This window comes from Sitophilus oryzae, unplaced genomic scaffold, assembly GCF_002938485.1.
Source record: "Sitophilus oryzae breed Bouriz unplaced genomic scaffold, Soryzae_2.0 scaffold_1498_pilon_pilon, whole genome shotgun sequence".
Lineage (NCBI taxonomy): Eukaryota > Metazoa > Arthropoda > Insecta > Coleoptera > Curculionidae > Sitophilus > Sitophilus oryzae.
The window spans coordinates 2,947,951-2,963,928 of NW_022146167.1; the positions used below are offsets into that span (position 1 = coordinate 2,947,951).

At 30.9% G+C, this 15,978-nt stretch overlaps 1 protein-coding gene across 1 annotated transcript; it reads left to right on the forward strand.

The window, feature by feature from the left end:
• The first annotated feature begins 198 nt into the window (after window positions 1–198).
• LOC115877761 (SH3 domain-binding protein 5 homolog) lies at window positions 199–10,367 on the forward strand. Its single transcript, XM_030894070.1, has 7 exons — window positions 199–895; window positions 2,659–2,836; window positions 2,948–3,066; window positions 3,502–3,663; window positions 4,856–4,985; window positions 5,038–5,264; window positions 9,424–10,367. The coding sequence occupies exons 1-7, from the start codon at window positions 785–787 to the stop codon at window positions 9,613–9,615; spliced, it is 1,119 nt and encodes a 372-aa protein (XP_030749930.1). The 5' UTR covers window positions 199–784; the 3' UTR covers window positions 9,616–10,367.
• The last annotated feature ends 5,611 nt before the right edge of the window (window positions 10,368–15,978 follow it).

The window sequence follows — 15,978 nt, forward strand, 5'->3', positions numbered from 1 at the left end:
TTGCAATATTATGCACCAAAATTTACACAATAAAATTATCATAATATGATAGAAACAAACAGATTTTTATAATATAAAAGTTGCATTTCTTAATATTAAAAAATTACCCTAAAATTATAACGTTATCGTTCTAGAAATTATCACTTGTGCGATAGCTGTCTATTCTGAAATCAAAAACGCACATGCGCCCTTTAAATTTCCATTTAATTGACAACCCCAGGTCGCAGGAGTTTTTTTTGTGTCCTGTGGAGGTTCGCGCCTGGTACGCTGTGTCCTTTTCATTTATTTCATGAAAAATGTATAACAACTTAGAAAAATGTCCGTGTTCTGTTTAATTTTGACTTGTGTTGTTAGTGCACAGTGTTTCCCGACATCATTCCGAAGTGAATCTATTTACTCAAGTTTGTTTACATTGTTAAAAGGCTTCGGAAATCACTAAAACCCGCAGGACGTCATAGAATATTAATAGAAACTGAGGAATGAGAGCGGAATTTCTAATTCTTCCCAATAAGCAATAATAATAACACCTGAGAACGCTCGCTACAAACAAAAATGACGAAAGAAAATTATCGACAATAAGCAGAAAGAAATAGGTCAAAAAATTTGTGTATAGTCGACGAGCATTTTTTGTTTCATGGGGTCATAAACATACACAAAGAGCGAAATTGTATATTTAAATAACAATGCATTGTCAGTGAAACAAATTTGTGTTAATTGTCTCTTTCACTATTGGAATTGGAAACTGAACAGAGAAAGGAATATAATTTAGTCAAACTTTCTAGATATGAGTGATAATGATGAGACAGACTCGGAATTGGATCCAAGAATTCAGATAGAATTGGAAAAATTGAACACCACTACTGATGAAATTAATAAATTAGAGATTGAATACGATGTAAGTGAATTTGTATTTTATTTTTTGCAGTATCATGCCTACCTTTTTTTAATACCCCTTTTATTGAATTTCGTCAGTGCTTACCTCTTCAAAACTACAATAGCATTATTAGATCACATGTATTATCTCCATTAAGTTATTACCTATAGATTTTTATCACGGGCTGTTAATCATAATATTTACATCAATCAAACTTAATATACCTACTGGCATATTGATCATATCATCATCTAATAAAGTTTTAAAAGTAATTTATATGTATAATTATACATGAAGATCAAAGAAGTGGGCTTTGACTTTGTCAGTTAGAATAATTCTATTGTTTTTCGGTCATCATACAAAGCATGCTTGGTCATAAAACTCCTTGATCGCGTTGTATTCTTATTTAATGTATTTCAAATTTTTATTTGTTATATAAGTACAAGCCTTGTATATTAATTTATCCTTGTTTATATTTTTTTTTATGTACAAGGATATTATGTAAGGCTTCAAAGGGTATTAAGTGAAACAGCTTTTCTACAGGGTTATTTTGGGGCGTTGAAAGACTATTAGAGTTACAGTTTAAAATTATTTTCATGAGGTACAGAGTGTCCCATATAATTAAAAAAATATACAGTATGTATACATACATATATTATATAAACAGTATATTAAAATTATTTTTTATCGGATGGAACATCCTGTATATTATTGCATATTTTATTTCTACAATTAATACATACATATGTAGCTAAATTTGATTTAATTTTTTTTTAAATGTTTTCAGTTTATTCGAAAATTCCATACGTAATAATTTTAATGCTTTATTTCTTCAAGTACCATCATATCAAAAAGTTAGTTACCAATATACTACCAAATACCGTATGATCGAAAAAAAAAACCGCGTCGAGTTGGCTTGGGAATGACGATTGATGACATTCTCCATATAATTTTACATATAAAATGACAGCGATCTTCATTTCATAGCCATCGCTGACGCCGTTTTTTTTTTCGATCATACGGTATTTTTAATATGCTTTAAAAACCTTTTTTTATACATATACAGGATGTCTAAAAATTAATTTTAAATAATAATTACTAGCTTCGCAAATGAAATTATCTTGTTTAATTTAAATTGTACACCCTTTATAATATGTTGCCAACATCAGATTCAACATTTAATTAAGTATGTATCTAATCTATTGAATTATATTTTTTTTAATACGTAATTTTTCAGGTTTTTGTAGAAAATGCATATTTTTGTTCTTTGAGATTTCTTTTAAAATTTCTATTATTGATTTATGATCATTTATAGAAACTTGGCGTTTCAGAATTATTTAAAATAAGTGTCGAATTTAGGAAAAGTAAATAATAAATATCTAGTAATCCTTCAATGACACAGACATAAGGATGTCATGAAAACTGGCAATTTCTAAAAATGTATTTTTTAGCTAGAATACTCCGCGTCGTATAGGTATCATGAATAACCCTGTATATTAAGTTAAAATTTACTTATTATTGCAAAAAAAAGGAAATGTTTAAGAAGTATTCCTAATCAGTTGTAAATAATATTGACTAAAATAGCATAATATTGATTAAACCTTGAAAATTTTAAATTTAATTGTTGTATGAATAACCAGGTGTGTTTAACTCATTAGTAACATTTTTTTTATCTCGTTTTTTACAATAAGTAATACAACGATCTTAAAAATTTTACATTAACATGACTATTTGATATTTAATGTTATTTAAAATATTTTATAAGTGTTTTTTTTTGTTGAAAGGAAGCAAATACAACATTTCGCATGCTCCTCAATGAATCCACCAGAAGATTGAAATTGTTAACAAAGAAACTGGGAAGTTGTATTGAGAAAGCAAGACCGTACTATGATTTGTTGGATATTGCCAGGAAACAACAGAAAGAATGCCAAGAAGCGGCATTACAATATCAAAAAGCCAATGGTTAGCACAATAATTATTGTATTAATCATATATTACATATTGATGAATAATCAAAATAAAAATGAGTCAGTTCAAGTTCTGTAATTATTTGAGTATAATTATTTTTTATAGGAATACATGCAGCTGCAAAGGAAACCGTAGCATTAGCTGAACAAAGATTTCTGACTAATCAACATGAATGGCAGTTTGATAATGCTTGGCAAGAAATGCTTAACCATGCTACAATGAAGGTAATACATATTCTCATTCAAAAATATATGGTCATTCGATAATATTCTTTCATATTCTTATAAAATTATCTACATAATATAAAATGCTAATGTTTATCTGTGTCGTCTCTACTGAAGTAACGACTTGCTCTAGAAAGTTGCTTTTTTTACTAAAAGATAGCTAATTGGCTCTTCTAAAAACTGTCGTCGCCGGATTTTTTGTTTTTCATTTAATTAAAAAGAAATAAAAAGTATTTTTTTCCTGATGTGGCGGATGCGCCAGGCTTCAACTAGTACAGGATAAAATTATAGAGGAATCTTACCGAAACATTTCAAATAAATGAGGGTTATATTATAATTCCAGGTACTCAATGGGAAGGACGCATATTCAATGACGTCATATTAATAGGCCTATTTAATGAATTTTAATCCATATAATTACTATTTTTCTTCCAGGTTATGGAAGCAGAGACTCAGAGAGCCGAAAGAGGCAGAGAACATCAAATCAAAGCCTGTATTTATAAAGAAACTGAAGAACACTTGAAACAGCTTGAAGAAAGACTACAAAAGTTTATTGTAAAATCTAGGATGTATTTCGATGAAAAAGCTCTCTGTCAGGTAACTTTCTACAATAAATATTTTATTCATATATAGTCTGTCCAACCAGAGAGTATCTATGACAGTGACAGTTGTGTCTGTCATTTTAATTCAAAGGTAAATTGTATTTTCTGTCATTTTTTAGATCGAGTCTATCGAAATATTCTCTGACTCGTTGGGCAGACTTTAGAGAGTTGAACAAGGAAAATATTTTTGATACAAATTACAAAATTACGTTTACAAAAAGTGAGGTTAGGTGACCAAATATGGAAAAAAACTCACAAAGAAAAGTTGTTCAGAATTTGATTTTACGTCTACTTTAAGCTTCATAAGTATTCAGGGAATTAAGCTTGATTTTTATGCGTCCCTTATACGTTGATACGATGGTCCGACGGCGGTCTGATTGGTCATAGCGTCTTCGCGCCACTTTTCATCCTTAATTTTTTTACTCCAGCCCGTCAACGGAGAAAGATCGTACGATAACGGACGTGTTGGCACTTTTTGACACATTTAATCTAACTTAATAAAAATATAATAGTACAAGAGCTAGCACTGTCGGGAAAACGAGAATTATAAGAAAGCTGGTTCTTTAATATATCTTTTGCTATGCTCTCCTGACCAAAGTGCGGGCTGTCTGGCTGCCGGTAGACTACTGCGGTTCACTACTGCGCATCACATCTGTACAGGGTATCCCATTTTCGTATGTTTGTATGTTTTATGGGATTTCTCGTTTATGAGTAGAGATACAATGATGCAATTTTCACGTTACTTTGCTACTTTTTTATGGAACTAAATATGCTACACATATGTTTGTCCTAGCCTTTTTAGTTCCTGAAATACAGGGCGAATTTGTGATGCGCAGTAGTGAACAGATGTTGAATACAGATATGATGCGCACTAGTGAACGCAACGTCTACTGCCGTCAGACGGTCCGCACTCTGTTCAGGGGAGTATAGCAAAAGATATATTAAAGAGCAAGCTTTCTTAAAATTCTCTCTCGAAAACGTTGCCAGTTCTTAGACTATAAGTAAGACAGCGAAATCGTTATGGAAATGAAAATATAAAATGACACCAATCACAAACAAATCGCATATCCGATGAACGGAGGCATAAAATGCAATAAATTTAAAAACTTTAAAAACATAAAATTATACATTTTAGAGGTGTTTTTTACATAAAACAGCCGATTTTTCTGTTATATCTTTTTTCCTAGGAACAACTGAATACTCAGAAACACCGAATCGAATCCATCAAAGAAGAAATAATCAAAACGAAGAATTTCTACTCGCAAACGTTGAAAAACCTGGAAAAAATCTCCAACGAAATCCACATGAAGCGCCAAGGTAAGAAAAGGCGAGTAGTTCAAATGTACCACTATCGAAATTTCGTTTTCAGGCAAACATATGGACGAAGATATGTTGGCCAGACCCAGAGAACCCGGAGTCGGTGCCGAATTGAACCCGTCGTTCGAGGAAACGCCCACTCGCAGACCGAAACACATGAGTTCTTTGCCGGATATAACGGCGGAGCTAGATAGGTGCGAAGTTTGCAGCGTGGCGACGACCAGTTCGGCGGTGAGCGAGAAGGATCCGTCGGAGAACGTGTATGCTGATCTGGAAGAAGTAAGTAAATTCTAAATATTAAGGACCCCCTTCACGTACAGGGTGGTCGAAATTGGTATGTTTTAACAGAGAAAACCTATTTCCTGACTAGATAGAGCAAAATGTCGGTTTTGCTCTATCTAGATGTCATGGGCTCGATTTCTGAGACACGTTTCATGGCGTAAACCGCCTATTGATATTTTCACTGCCAACAGAGATATAGGGTCTTTTTGAATTTTTACCATTTTGAAAATTGCCCATAATTTTGTTATTCCGCGGAATAATAAAATTCAGTGGCGTAGACAGTTTTTTTTCTATGCTTGCTCTTTTTGTCAGAAATAATAAAAAATGTATTTTTTTAAATGGGAATCATAGTTGGGCTGTGAACTTAAAAAAATGCTGGCGTTTAACCCTAATTGTGTATTTAAACGTTCTCCTTTCTTATGTTTTTTTAAACGAGTTCTTAAACTTTATTATTATATTTATTATTTTATTTCCTTTTTTTATGTGTATTTATTTCTAAGAATGAGAGAAATATTAGATTTTTTATCTTTGTATCGAAGCGGGCCTTGATTTTGTGTTGACCTAGTTGCCTAATTATTTTTTATCACTTTTTTTAATATTCTATATCATTATATATCTGCATAATTAAAGACTTTTGAAAAGCTAAATCGACATTCTTTATTAGTATTACCATTTACAATTAAAAAGCCAGTGTTACAACTGCATTATTAAATGGAGAATTTAGAGAGAATTGAATTAGAACAAGGTATCCCATATCTTGGCCTGCTAGGTCCTGTGATGTAACTCCTTTTGACTTTTTTATGGGAGAAATTAAAAGGCCTTATACAGGGTGTCCCAGAAATGAGTGCAGATATTTTAAGGGGTGGTAGATCTGGTCAAAATAAACATATTTTCTCTTTACCATTTTTAAAATAAATTGAAAATAACCGAGTTATTTAACTTTGAAAATTTAAAAAAATAATCGCAACATTTTGAGAACCGCCGGCAGATATCGCCAACTACATCCAATTACCCGGATCAAGCCCGGATTTCAGTTAATTCGACGCACTGTGTTGCCATAGGGACAAGAAAGTATATGTTAAAAAGTCAGTCATAAAATCACAACACCTGAGGAGTTTGCAGAAATGCTTTACATTTTTAAGATTGTGATATTATTACATAAAATAAATTAAAAGTTAAATGTTTAATAATGTGTTAAAAAATGTGTTAAAGAAGTTAAATTAAAAAACTTACCCAACATTAAAAAAGATACTTATGATAGATCGATGTAACTGTGGCAGTTCTCTTTTTCGATATACACTTAACTAAAATACACTTCACTGTGCTGCTTTTACTTGTACATGCTATTATAATAACTACTAAAATAACAGTCCCCATTTTTAACACATTATTTTCATATAGGCCTCATCACAATTTGAACCACTGATTTACAAAACACCTTGAAAAGCACACATTACTTTGAATACCTTTCTGAATGAATAAATGTTGAGAATTATTGTCTCTTACTGCCACTTTCCGAACTACTTTCAATATAAGAAAATACATGTTTCACTCAACAATTTTAAATACGTATTTTGTTTTTTCGCTATTTTTTCTATGTATTTCAACAATTCCATCGACAGCCCAAACGTCACGTCGGCCAAGAGAGCCGCGGATTAGTGGTAACTGCTCCTTTGTCGCGCCGCCGTGTCGAGCTTGCGTCATGCGAGGTTGCCGTAGTTTCAACAATTCAAGACACTCGAAGCAATCAAATTCTTATTAAATTTTAAAAATAAAACAGAAAAACATGAAAGGAAACAAACAAAACACAAATGAATTGGTTATTGATAAGGTCACAAAAAAGAAATTTCTAAAATGTTTATCGTAATTCAGAATTCAATACATCTAAAACAGCCCGACGAATAACCAATTCATTTTTATTTTGTTTATTTTCTTTCATGTTTCTCTGTTTTATTTTTAAAATTTAATACGAATTTGATTGCTTCGAATGTCTTGAATTTGAAATTGTTGTAACTACGGCAACGTTGCTTAACATCGTCGTCTGACGCAAGCCCGCCACGACGGCGCGGCGACCGGCAACTCAAAGGACCAGTTTACAAGCGGCAGTTCTTGGCTGATGGTAAGGCTGTCGATGGAATTGTCGAAATACATCGAAAAAATAGCGAAAAAACAAAATACGTTGTCAATAATTGTTGAGTGAAACATGTATTTTCTTAGATTGAAAATAGTTCGTAAAGTGGCGATAAGAGACAATAATTCTCAACATTTATTCATTCAGTAAGGTATTCAAAGTAATGTGCGCTTTTCAAGGTGTTTTGTAAAACAGTGGTTCAAATAAAACAGAGAAACATGAAAGAAAACAAACAAAACAAAAATGAATCGATTATTCGTTGGGCTGTTTTCTAAATTTCTTGAATTAAATTCTAAATTACGATAAACATTTTAGGAATTTCTTTTTGTGACCTGATTGTGAATAATATGAATCATTTTATTAAATTTATTCCAAAATAAAGTTATTTTGCAGCATAACAAAGATTTTCGTAAACGTCATAGACGTAATGTTTTAGTTAATTTTCGGTGGTTTTTGTTAAGTTTTCATTGAAAGGGTAAGTACTAAAAATAATTAATGTGTTTTTTTTCTATAATTATTAATAATGAGCACTGATAAAAGATTAAATTTAACATTCCTAATTTTTTGAGTAGACATTTGTTTATGAATTTATAAATGTAGAACTATGTTCCGCCGAACTATGTAGAATGTGGATAACATAGGAGGTTGCAACACTGCAAGGTTTAGATACACCGTAGGGAAATCTTAGGTGAATAAACAAGTGACACTAAAAAGTTTTTTCAAATTTCCCGGAAAATGTCAAGAAAAATTTTAAATTTTCAACATTTTTTTTTCGCAAAAAACCCTCAGGCGTGTTTCTGGGGTTGAACTATACTACATGTTAAAATATTTGCACTTATTTCTGGGACACCCTGTATATAAGGGAAGAATCATTGGGATGAGAGAAGAATTACAGAAGGCTACTAGGCAAGCTTTTGGACTTATTACACCAGTTCGCCTAATAAATTGTTGTAACTCTGTGCGCAAAAGATTTTTATTGTGTATTCAACTCCTTCAACAAGGAGGTGCCCAGTTTGAACATCTGCGATGATTTTTTTTAGAAAACTATATTCGTCACTCAAAAAATACGTTTTTTAGTTTTGTTCTTTGTTTATTGTATCGATTTCAATTGTAATTACTAATACTAATATAAAATGTTAATTTACCTTTTCAAAAGTCTTTAATTGTGCAGATAAATAATAATATAGAATATTAAATGATAAAAAATAATTAGGCAAATATGTCTACCGAAAATCAAGGCCCGCTCCGATATAAAGATAAAAAACCTAATTTCTCTCATTCTTAGAAATAGATACCCTTAACTTTATATCGTTGGAAAGGGTTAAACGCCAGCATTTTTTTAAGTTCATAGCCAACTATGATTTCTATTTAAAAAATTATATTTTTCATTATTTATGATAAAAAGAGCAAACATAGAAAAAAACTGACTATGTGGTTAAAAAAACTGACTATTAGTGGTTAAAAAATGCCTTAAGAACGTTTTTACAGAATTGTATTATTCCGCGAAATACAAAAGTTATAGGCAATTTTCCAAATGGCAAAAAATTCAAAAAGACCATGTATCTCGGTTGGCAGTGAAAATATCAACAGGCGGTTTGCGCCATTAAACGTTTTTCAGAAATCGAGCCCATGACTTCTATGTCAGTTTTGCTCTCTCTAGTCAGGAAATAGGTTTTCTGTGTTAAAAGAGACCAATTTCGACCACCCCTGTACAATTATTTCCTTCACTCATGTGGGACTGCATTCAGAAGTGGGATTAAACCTACACGTTCATTCTGTGAACGGTATTCCTTTAATAACAAGTCAAGGGTTTAGCCACATACGTAAGATGTAGATATAAAACTTCTTTCATTGCACTGTTATCCAGTTGAGAAGTCTTTAATGTGAAAACCACACGGTTCATTGAAGAGGAAAGACGAACAATGTAATTTTCACAACACAAACAACATTTTTTTTTAACTAAACCTAAAAACGAATCGCTCTCTGGTTTTAAATAATATTTTGAATACATGATGTTTGTTTCAGGTGAAAGCAATATTAAAGGACATGAATCTGAGGCCGGACAAGGCGGAAGGTAAGAACGAAGACGTCTTTGTATCGGAATTTTACATAGGCAACATCGCATCGCCTGGGAAATCGAAAAATTCCAGTCCAAGACACCTTCCTAAAGTCGACAGTAACGATACAAATATTACATTTCCTATAGGCAAATTTTAGAATCATAATAGTATTAGTATAGTACCTTATGATGAGAAAAAAAGCGTCATGATGGCCTTTGAAATTAATTACTGAATTTCAAAAGCCACCGTGACGCCGTTTTTTCGATCGCACGGTATATTAAACACATGTAGGCAATACGTACCTTTTTATTTGTATGTATATGAGCTTTATCTTATTTTTATATGAGTCTTCGTTGCAATAAGGTTGTTTATATTTATTTTATTAGCTTGAAAAGTAGATTGAACATAATATTCCAGTATATATATTTCGTTGGTCGTGTACAAATTTGAGTTTATTTGGTATTTTTATATTTTTTAAATTATTTACTATATACAAAATAGAGAAAATATCATAATATTTATTATTAAACAAGGGACTCAAAAAGAATCTTTATTTATTTTTAAGAAAATAATAGTGCATAACATTTGGAGGATTTAAAAAATTGCATCATCAAATATCAAAGGTTTCTTCCATTCTTGCCTCATTTAGATTAGTAAAAATACATTTTATTATTAAGAAAATAGTTATATAGAATTTATTGAAGGACTATGCCGTAAAAATCAGCCAAAAAAAATTTAGTTGTTAATAAACTAACTATTTATCATTACAAATTATTTTCAAGAAATAAAAACACAGAATTAGTGTTAAACATAGTTTTTCTTCTATGTATATCAAATTCATAGTACAAACTTGTTATTTTTTAATTTTATTGAAATCACCCTGTATCTAATACATATTAACTAAATAAATGTGTGTCTTCTTTAGCTAAATACCGTTTAATCGAATGAAAACGGCGTCATATTAGGCGCAGAAAATAACATTTCAGTTCGAGCTTAAATTAGCTTAACAGAGCTTAACATTTAGCTTAACAGAGCTTGACATTTTGCTACAGCTGTAATAGATTATATTTAGCTTAGATATATTATCTTCATTTCAATAGTGTACATGAAAGTTTTTAAAATAGTTTATTTTTTTCCTACACACGTACACAAACCGGCTACACTGTATGCCGCTTTTATTTTTGCCTCTCTGTCTGTCAACCGGTCATTTTTATTTATCTCTGTCGCATACATTAAAATACAGACCACGCACATGAAGTGTCCAGGATGGTGTAAAACTTTTTTCATATCTTTGTCGACAACGACGATATTGGACTTTGATCACAGTTTAAAGAATATAAATATATCAGTTGACCCACTCTTCGCCCGTATTAAATTCCTCCCGCCGCTCCCCGCCTGTCTTGTAGACTTGGGTCAGTCTACATCCGTTGCTCGACGTGTACACAGCGTTCCAAGTTTATTTTAGTTTTGTTTTCGGTCCGACGCATAGGGTGAACCAAAAATAGTGTTTTAGTTGTTTTGTTCAAATTGTGAATAAAATGTCTACTAGAAATATTTGTGCAGTGGATGGTTGTGAAAGTGGTATGACAGACAATATATCGTTCTTTAGGTGCCCAAAAGATGAAGGAAGGTATGTGTTTATATAGTATAGGATATTAAGTATATAATAACTAAAGTATTAGACATATTAAGTATATTATAATTATGGAAACCTAACTATGAAAAAATGGTTTTAAAAATATACATATAAATTAAGAAAAGATTTTACTCGAAATATGCACAAAATATTTATTTTTAACAATTAGTTTATTATTTTAGTAGATATTTTAGAGTAGTAGTAGATACTTTACTATTATGTTTTGGATTTTGCAGTATTTACCGGTTTGCAAAGTGCATATTAAATTATTATTTAAGATATTTGCATTTTTTTAAATAGCATGTTTTACTTTTTAGATGTTTGTATTTAACTTTAACTACCTACCTGGAAAGTCCAAATTTTATCGTCAGGTAATAAAAATACGTGCATACAACTTCTTCTGCTATTGACAAGTTTTTTAGAGTTTTTACTAAATTTTATGTAACAGTAAATATAACAATTGACGAGCACATGGGAAAAACGATGAGTATCCAAATGTTCAGGAAACCGGTTTTTTTTAATTGAAATTACGCATGGACTTTCATATCCGAGTTTATATCGTTTTTCCCATTTTTAAATGCCTGTTTCTATGTGGCCGTGATCGATATTCCCGTTTATTTAGGTACCAAAAGGTGTAGCTTTTTGGTACTTTATTTTTCCCGTGTGCTCTTCCATTAGTAGTAAATACTGTAATAAATTATATTTGCATATTTCTTAAATTATAGCATGTTTTGCTTTTTAGCTGTTTGCATTTAACTTGAATTATCTACCTTTTTATTAATAGGTAATAAAAAGCACTTGGATACAACTTGTCTTGCCATAGTCAATTTTTTTTTCAGTTTTTACTAAATTTTATCGAACAGTAAAATTTATTACACAATTAACTACTAACAGTCATAATTACTGTTCATGATAATCATAAAATTTAGAAAAAATTCCAAAAAAATTGACAATGGCAACACAAGTTGTATGCAAAGGTACTTTTATTAACTTACGATAAAATTTGCGCTTTCCGAGTAGGTAATTAAAGTAAAATGCAAACATCTATAAAGCAAAACATGCTATAATTTAAGAAATATGCAAATTATTATTATATATATTAAAAAAATACTAATAAATATTGATCAATTATTAAAGACGCCCAAAACTGTTAATCAATAAAACTAGTACTGTATTTTTATTTTTCTACTTGCTATATTAAAATTCCTTAGTATTTTTAGTTGATCCCTCGTATACGGCCAGCGGTTCTGACTGAAGTAAAATAGCACTTCCGCTGTACCCGGTAAACGTACAAATTTTTTGTCACCTCGAAGGGCCGCCTTTGAAGTCAAAATAACAAAAGAATTCCTTAGAGTGGGCCAACTGATATCTATATTCTATATTTAGATATATTTATATTCTTTAAACTGTGCTTCGATCCTGTATGTGAATTTCTTGACAGCTGATATAACAATAAAACTAGAATATAACTATCAGAAATTAGATTGTGCAGAGCTCCAACACAAATGATACTTTCTATGCCTACCGTGACGTCGTTTTTATTCGATCCCACCCTATATATTTGTGAAAAATGTATCACCAGCAATCCGAAATTGAACTAAGCATTTTTGTTACCCGTTGTCTTACAAAAATAAAACGATTTAACAAATTATATATAGTTTTATTTTTTTCTATAAATAAGTTACTTAGAAATCTCGCTGGAACAAAAATAAAAAGTAAAATATACACTGTCCTACGTTATATTAGCTTTTCGTTTCTTACCTTAAAATGTAAAACTTTAAACGTTATATTTGTAGAACATTAGGAATTGTAAAAAGTGCAGGATTCAATATTTCTTTAATAAATATTTGGCAATTTTTTATATTTATTTGATAAAACATTAAAAATACAATTTAATTTATTTCAAATAGTAATAATTATATATCTAAACGGTTTCTCCTTTTTAATTTTCATAATTATCAATACCGATAAAACAAGAAATTTTCTAATACATTGCTTAACTAGTAGAACCAAAGAATTAACAACTCACATTATCTGCAGGTTTTTTTAGTAGGAGTGATTAGTGTGACTGATAAATATGCAACCAACATCACAAGAAACATACATTCTTAACACAGCTCTTATAGTCCAGTCATCTTAGGGGTTTCACCTTGGAATTCGAGATAACCGCCTGTAAACTCGTATAAACCTTTATTTTAACATCCTGAAACATGTCTCAAAACCTACATATGTTAGCGTGTGCGTGACTTGTAGATAATTGAGGCCAAAGGTCAAAAAATCGATTTTTTGCAAATATCTCGTTCCCTTTCACATTTACGCTATTTGTATTTATTATAAATATTGTAGAGGATAAAATTCTCTACAACTTTTGTTTCAAAAAATTTTTTGTACCTCAAACCGTTTTTGAGATAGAGGGCGGTGAGCGCGCAGTCTTTCATTATGTACGGTATCATTCAAGTTCAACCTGTAGTCTCGGTCAAAAACACGCCGTATAAAGTCCGTTAATTATTGAAAAATATATAATTATAAATAATTTACATTTTTTCATAAAAGATCATATTGAATATAATAATTTTGCTGAACACAATATTCTGCAACTGCAAGAATGGTTGTGGTTCGCGATGTGGTTGCAGGAAATCAGGGTTGCCGTGCTCTTTAGCTTGTGGCCAGTGTAATGGGCAAGCTTGTCTCAATGTTTCACCCTATCAGAGTGATGTCAATGAAGATGATACATTTGACCCCGAAATCCTAGAAGACTTGGAGACAAATGTCGTTGAAGATGAAAATGAAGAAGAATTTGAAATTCCACAACGACCAAACGACGATGATGATGAAGAAGAAGAAAACTAAAAATAAGAACATGGAGTTCTTTTTATTTTTATTCAATTTTTTTAATTTCAACCATGAGAAATGTATGAAATAGTATTTTTTAATAAACATATAAATTAAAAATATATTTCTTGTTTTTTTATTTAATTAAAATGTAATTAGTATAAATCCAACTATAATTAAAATCTAATTAAAGTATTTCTGTTAATAATTTTCTAATTGTACAAAGAGGTAAGTGTTAGAGGTGTGTAGTTCGTGAACGAACTAGTTCCAACGAACTATTCCGACCCCGGAATGAAAGGAACTAGTTCCTGGTTTCTCAAAGAACTAGTTCCTCAGGACCTATTAGTAAAATTTTTAATATTTGCTCCAATTGATTTGAGATATAGTTTTTTAAATTATGATTTGAGTTTTTTTATTTTTTTTTATCTGCAATAAAACTTACCTATATGTTTCTAACATACACAATTACACGTCTCGTTATATCTCCGTACATTATAAAAATTATACAGATCATATTGTGAATAGTTCTGACTGACAACGAAACGCATTAGCAAGCAAGGGGGATGTCAATTAGTCGGGAGCTATTGTGAACTAAAGACCTAATTCAAAGAACTATTCCTTTAGAGGAACTAGAACTAAGGAACTAGTTCCTCCCAAGGAACTAGAATTCCCACCTCTAGTAAGTATTTATTAAATGAAGATACACTTAATTTATGAAAAAAATTATTATATTCAATATGATCTTTTATGAAAAAATGTAAATTATTTATAATTAATTATATATTTTTCAATAATTAACAGGCTTTATACGGCGTGTTTTTGACCGAGACTACAGGTTGAACTTGAATGATACCGTACATAATGAAAGACTGCGCGCTCACCGCCCTCTATCTCAAAAACGGTTTGAGGTACAAAAAATTTTTTGAAACAAAAGTTGTAGAGAATTTTATCCTCTACAATATTTATAATGAATACAAATAGCGTAAATGTGAAAGGGAACGAGATATTTGCAAAAAATCGATTTTTTGACCTTTGGCCTCAATTATCTACAAGTCACGCACACGCTAACATATGTAGGTTTTGAGACATATTTTAGGATGTTAAAATAAAGGTTTATACGAGTTTACAGCCGGTTAGCTTGAATTCCGAGATTCCTACCCTATTTCGATTAAGACGACTGGCCTATTATGTATTCTTCAGTTAAAATCTATGTTCTGTTGTCTCACAAGAGATATTCTTCCTTGAAATCACTAATTAAAATTATTGCAGTGTTAGAATAAAATGAAATGATCTCAATATTTTAAAATATATATTTTTAAAGCATTAAGACAGGCTTGAGGCTAATCCATACACAATCAGATGCAAAAAAACGCAACGGAAAATTTGTTCAAGTTTAAAGTGTTATATTAATTTACTTTTAGCCCTATTTCCATGATTTTTTTAGCCAACTGTATAGAAATCTATCAACTTCAATTCATAAACTCAGTTTTATATAAACTTTAGTATTTGGCTTATCATACAGGGTTAATTGAAGGGTTGTTTTTTATCATTTACTTTAAATACCCTGTGCAATAATTTCGTAAGTAACTTTTCCTAAAACATTATTTTTCGATCAGAACCATGTCTCGTGAGCATTTTGTTTTTTGACTTATATGTCAACACTTGCTTTGGTTAATTTTTAAGAGCGAAATAAACTTGCCACCAACAATTTGCAATTTTTTCAGGTCTTGTTACTTTATGATGGTATTTTTCAAAATCACGAGGTGGCTTTGGTGACTATTGTCGTAATGTCATATCGACAATGATTAGAACTCTACATTAAAATTTAAAAACCGTTAAAAAGTAGCGATACAGGCTTGGATTTAATAAATATTAGTAACACTAAAGCACCGTTCTCAGAACGACGTCGTGTCGCTGGCGACACAGTTTGACATTTCAAACAAACCAATCAGATTTGTACAAAATTCAAACAGCTGGCAATTTTTTTGAATTTTGTGCAAATCGACAATACAAAGTTCTGAGAACGGGGCTTAACAGAAGTAAGGATATTAA